We start from the raw sequence: 5,219 nt of genomic DNA on the forward strand, positions 1-5,219 counted from the left end.
ATATATAATATAAAATATATATAAAATATATATATATATAATATAAAATATATATAAAATATATATATATATAATATAAAATATATATAAAATATATATATAATATATATATATATATATATATATATATATACATATTTTTTTTTTTACATCATTGGACAGGAAAATGCAATATAACCCAGAACTTGTATGGTTTATTTGAAAGTATTTTTGTCTCGTCTTTGGACCGGACTGTATACTGTACTTAGTTGTCAGGGCGTCATATTCACCCAGTTAAGATAACATGGTCTTGTGCTGGTTGGTGTGTGGGAGCTGTGATACAGAGGGTAGGCTACCATATCAAGTCCATAGACCTCACACCCACCATCTCTGTGTACATTACATAAATGCATTTAGTTACACAACGTCTTCATGCCATAGCCTGCAATGAATCACCATTTCCTGGCTGAGATACAGTCCCCTCTTAGTGAAATAACCCACCAAATCTAGACAGCAAACATACAATGCACCATATTAGTTGTATACCTTGATATGTTCAACCAAGACAAGTATACAAGACTGTTTTAATATAAAAATATATATATTTACAGTTTCAACAAAATGTGATACAGCACTGTGTGTAATTGCAAACTGTATGGAGAAACAGTCATGTAGAAAACGCTACAGAAACAAACAACTATTTCACAGTTGGGATTCACTGCCATCTGGTGCTTTCCAAGAGAACACTAGTGTTTTCCCCCTCACCACAGAGAGGAAATTATGTTTTATCTCTTCCCTTCAGGGCAACCCTAGGCCCTCTTCCCTTCAGGGCAACCCTAGGCCCTCTTCCCTTCAGGGCAACCCTAGGCCCTCTTCCCTTCAGGGCAACCCTAGGCCCTCTTCCCTTCAGGGCAACCCTAGGCCCTCTTCCCTTCAGGGCAACCCTAGGCCCTCTTCCCTTCAGGGCAACCCTAGGCCCTCTTCCCTTCAGGGCAACCCTAGGCCCTCTTCCCTTCAGGGCAACCCTAGGCCCTCTTCCCTTCAGGGCAACCCTAGGCCCTCTTCCCTTCAGGGCAACCCTAGGCCCTCTTCCCTTCAGGGCAACCCTAGGCCCTCTTCCCTTCAGGGCAACCCTAGGCCCTCTTCCCTTCAGGGCAACCCTAGGCCCTCTTCCCTTCAGGGCAACCCTAGGCCCTCTTCCCTTCAGGGCAACCCTAGGCCCTCTTCCCTTCAGGGCAACCCTAGGCCCTCTTCCCTTCAGGGCAACCCTAGGCCCTCTTCCCTTCAGGGCAACCCTAGGCCCTCTTCCCTTCAGGGCAACCCTAGGCCCTCTTCCCTTCAGGGCAACCCTAGGCCCTCTTCCCTTCAGGGCAACCCTAGGCCCTCTTCCCTTCAGGGCAACCCTAGGCCCTCTTCCCTTCAGGGCAACTCTAGGCCCTCTTCCCTTCAGGGCAACTCTAGGCCCTCTTCCCTTCAGGGCAACTCTAGGCCCTCTTCCCTTATCAGAACCACTGTAATTATCTGTTCATTTTACATCTAAGATGGCACTCTCTCTAGAAATAAAATAAAAACAGTAGAAGAACATTGAGGATTTGACTTCTGGAGAAATATCAGTTTACATGACGTAGCTATTTAAACAGACATCCCTTCTGGCTGTATTTAAAAAGGACCAAAAGTCAAGGATGTTGTATTGAACATATAAAGAAGAAGTCTTGCAGCACAGGGATAGGTAACATGCCTCCACAAAGTAGGGCCAATCATCCGCATAAACTCAGTTTAAAGAGTGAATCAAGAGACGTGTGTGTTTGATCCCACTCAGGAATCATTAGGTAATCCCAAACAGTTTGACAGCGCCTGCCTCGACTCCCACTTGGGAATCATTAGGTAATCCCAAACAGTTTGACAGCGCCTGCCTCGACTCCCACTCGGGAATCATTAGGTAATCCCAAACAGTTTGACAGCGCCTGCCTCGACTCCCACTCAGGAATCATTAGGTAATCCAAACAGTTTGACAGCGCCTGCCTCGACTCCCACTCAGGAATCATTAGGTAATCCAAACAGTTTGACAGTGCCTGCCTCTCTATTGTTGTCATACTTCCCTTCCTTGTCATCACATGCGTAGGCCAGCAGCGGTCTCTTAGGATGCCAGGCTACTGTGAACGTAGGAGACTCACACTGGACCTCCCACAGCTTCTCTCCTGCATAAACACAAAACAAAGAAGAGGATACTGAGGAAGGATGAAATCAAAATAAAGAGAGGACTTGATTCTTGCCAAGGACTATGTGGCATAGTGTGGGCTTGTCGTGTGGATCATACATTCCACAGGGAGCAGAGAGGGGAGTGAGGAGATTATCATCAGCACATCCAATTCTATTTTGGTTTCTTTATGTATCCACAGAAAGTTGCATTGACTTCCTTCCAACTAACCTGTTTCAACCTCTGCTATGTCTATGAAGTGGTTCCAACTAACCTGTTTCAACCTCTGCTATGTCTATGAAGTGGTCCTCGGAGGCTGAAGCCAGCATCTTCCCATCATGGCTGAAACTCAATGTTCTCACTGGCCAGTCCAACCTGAAACACATTCATAAGACAATCAGACTCAACATAGGGATACATTGCAAAAGCATCCATGTCAAGTGATACAAATACCGATCATGTTTTGGATGCTCACACGGGCTACTTGGGTTAGCTGAGGACAGTTTTGCAATTGCACCATTTGTTGTAGATAGATATCTGTCCATATTTACTTGTTTTCAATGTAGACTCACTCACCTGGAAAAACAGCGAACACAGACCAGTTCTTCAACGGTCCACAGACTGACCAGGGCATCTGCACTGCCTGTGGCAAAGTACTTCCCCGTGGGGTCAAACTTGATGCAGATGCAGTTGGAGGGGTGGGCGTTGATCGACTGGATGGGCTTCAGCTCGGGGTAACTGAAAACAACATGTCAAAGTCAGGGAGCCCGTAACTCATGAATCTATCTATTACTTTAAGTCATATCCACGTACATGTGCAACAGCAATAGGCATAAGTTACATCACATGACATAAGCAACACATTCTAGTTTGAAACAGGATTGTGAATACTAGAGTAACAGGGTGTGTGGGGAAATGGCTCCCTATTCACTAAATAGTGCACTGGTTTACACCAGCACCATATGAGTCCTAGCCAAAAGTAGTGCACTAAATAGGGAATAACCTCGGATGCCATTTTGGAAGGGACCAAGGTCTTACCTCAAGATGTTGATGCACCCATTTCCATTGGTGAGAAAGAACATGTCGTTGTCATTATTCCACGAGATCTCGTTGACTTCAAACTTAAACTGCTCCTCAGCCCGTGACCGGTGTGATTTGACGTCGATGAAGGTAACCACATCATCCTTGTTCCCAACGGCTATCGTTTGGCCATCGGGACTCCAGCAGATGTTGATGTTTTCCCCTGCAAACAAACAAAACAGAGCAAGCACTGTTGTCAGCTCAGATCAGAAAGAACCAGATGTTACAGATGGCAGAAACTAAAGTACAAGACTGAAGGGTTGTTTTTGGCTAAAGACACAGCAGATGAATCATTTGCATCACTGTCCAAAACAAGGACTGAAACTGGAGGGTACCTTTAGTGTTGACAGTAGCCGTGCACTTTGTTGTTCTGACGTCCCAGATGCGTATGGTCTTGTCCCCTGATGCAGTGACAAACACGTCTGGGTTGGTAGGATGCCAACACAGCTGATCAACACTGTCTCCATGGCCTCTGTAGTTGTTCTCTTTCACCTGTACGGGGTTGATATAGGCAAAAACAGCTAGCAATCAACAAGATGGCTACGGGGGAGGTCGCTACCACTAAAAGTAACTGTGACTACTAAGTTAACTAGGCTAGCTGGATCCGCACAAAACATAGCATCTAGTTAGCATGTTCTTCCATTCGTGGTCTGATCATAAAGTTAGCAAATTAATCGATATCTGCTAGATTTTGGGAGGCTGAATGTTACAAGATACCACTGGGGAGGTGTGTTGTTAGCCTTGCAATAACACGCGTGGTTCATTCATTCCATGTTCACTAGCGTCGATAGCATACTACCAAGCTAGCTAGCTAGCAACTTACCAAACGGTCTTTTTCCAAGACAAATACGCTTGCTGTTTTATCAAAAGATCCAGATGCCAACCTCCTGCCGTCGCAACTCCATGCTACTGAATGAACTTTAGCGCTATGCGCAGGGAATTCCCTGCTTTTGTTGTTATTTCTGAAACTCTCTTGCATCTCTTGATAATATCTGGACGCCATTTTGGAAGACGCTCGCTGCCGCGTTATGACGCTACAGGGGGTGTTTGATCTGGTGACAGTCATTTGTTATGTTTTTGGATTATCATGGCTAATTCGTGGATTATAAACGAATATGCCATCATTGTCTAAAAAGTTAAATGGTTTTGATTAAACAGTGAAAACAAATAGGAAATAGAGCCCCACAGTGGAGGCATCACTATACACATAACACCTTGCGGGCAATCAGGGAAATGGTTCCAATCCACCTGTACAGTAGGTAGCATAATGCACATACAATTATTGCGAACACCATTATACCAAAAAAATAAGAATAAATGGTTCCAATCGTTTTTGCGCCATACATTTTTCCCATAGAAAAACTTAAAACAAAGGGCTGTGTTTCCTGTAGGCTTACCCTGGTGTGATGTTTTGATTACCATGACGAGATGTCTTTGAACACTACATTCGGCTCTATTTATTGTCAGATTTGAAGATGCTAATTAGCATCAAAGTAGACATCTTGCAAATCTACAAATCCCTGCAAGCTCCTGCCCGTCATCCCTAGATGATGCTTTTGCTAACAGGTATTGTGTCAATTTAAAACAGTTCACAGAATTGACCATTTAAAGAAATGTAGCCAATTTATTCATTACTACATTTAGCTAACATTAGGTAGTTAATCCAGAGATTTTTTTTAAACCTTTGAGTCGATTTGCCAGTCTCGTCCAGATCATCATGGCATTTGAAGTTATTTATGATAGCCACATGAGTAGCTAATTAGCATTTCATTTTTTTGGGGGGGGGGGTGGGGGGGGGGGGGGTAAATACAAGCGAATAAATAAAAGTCACCTTGTCCTAGAGAGATTTACATGGTTATCAAAATGTCACGCCAGGGTAAGAATACACGAATCACAGCCCTTAAATGTTATAATATTAGTAATATATTACACAAAGATGGAGAAATAGATTAAAGTACAAGTC

The 5,219-nt window shown here is 43.7% G+C and overlaps 1 protein-coding gene across 1 annotated transcript; it reads right to left on the reverse strand.

Annotated features, from left to right (window-relative positions):
• Positions 1–849: 849 nt before the first annotated feature.
• On the reverse strand, positions 850–4,293 carry thoc3 (THO complex 3). The gene is made up of 6 exons (XM_021561836.2): positions 4,080–4,293; positions 3,592–3,748; positions 3,215–3,419; positions 2,753–2,914; positions 2,451–2,551; positions 850–2,177 (listed from the first exon to the last, which is right to left on the reverse strand). The coding sequence occupies exons 1-6, from the start codon at positions 4,257–4,259 to the stop codon at positions 2,014–2,016; spliced, it is 969 nt and encodes a 322-aa protein (XP_021417511.1). The 5' UTR covers positions 4,260–4,293; the 3' UTR covers positions 850–2,013.
• Positions 4,294–5,219: the final 926 nt, after the last annotated feature.

This window comes from Oncorhynchus mykiss, chromosome 14, assembly GCF_013265735.2.
Source record: "Oncorhynchus mykiss isolate Arlee chromosome 14, USDA_OmykA_1.1, whole genome shotgun sequence".
Lineage (NCBI taxonomy): Eukaryota > Metazoa > Chordata > Actinopteri > Salmoniformes > Salmonidae > Oncorhynchus > Oncorhynchus mykiss.

Bases quoted from the DNA above. Each gene is read 5' to 3' on its own strand.
- thoc3 (XM_021561836.2), bottom strand. From the start codon at position 4,259: ATGGCGTCCAGATATTATCAAGAGATGCAAGAGAGTTTCAGAAATAAC. The intron at 2,552-2,752 runs GTGAGTGAGTCT...AATGTGTTTCAG, and splicing joins TGTGTTCGCTGTTTTTCCAG to GTTGGACTGGCCAGTGAGAA. The intron at 2,178-2,450 runs GTTAGTTGGAAC...GTGTTTATGCAG, and splicing joins CATAGCAGAGGTTGAAACAG to GAGAGAAGCTGTGGGAGGTC.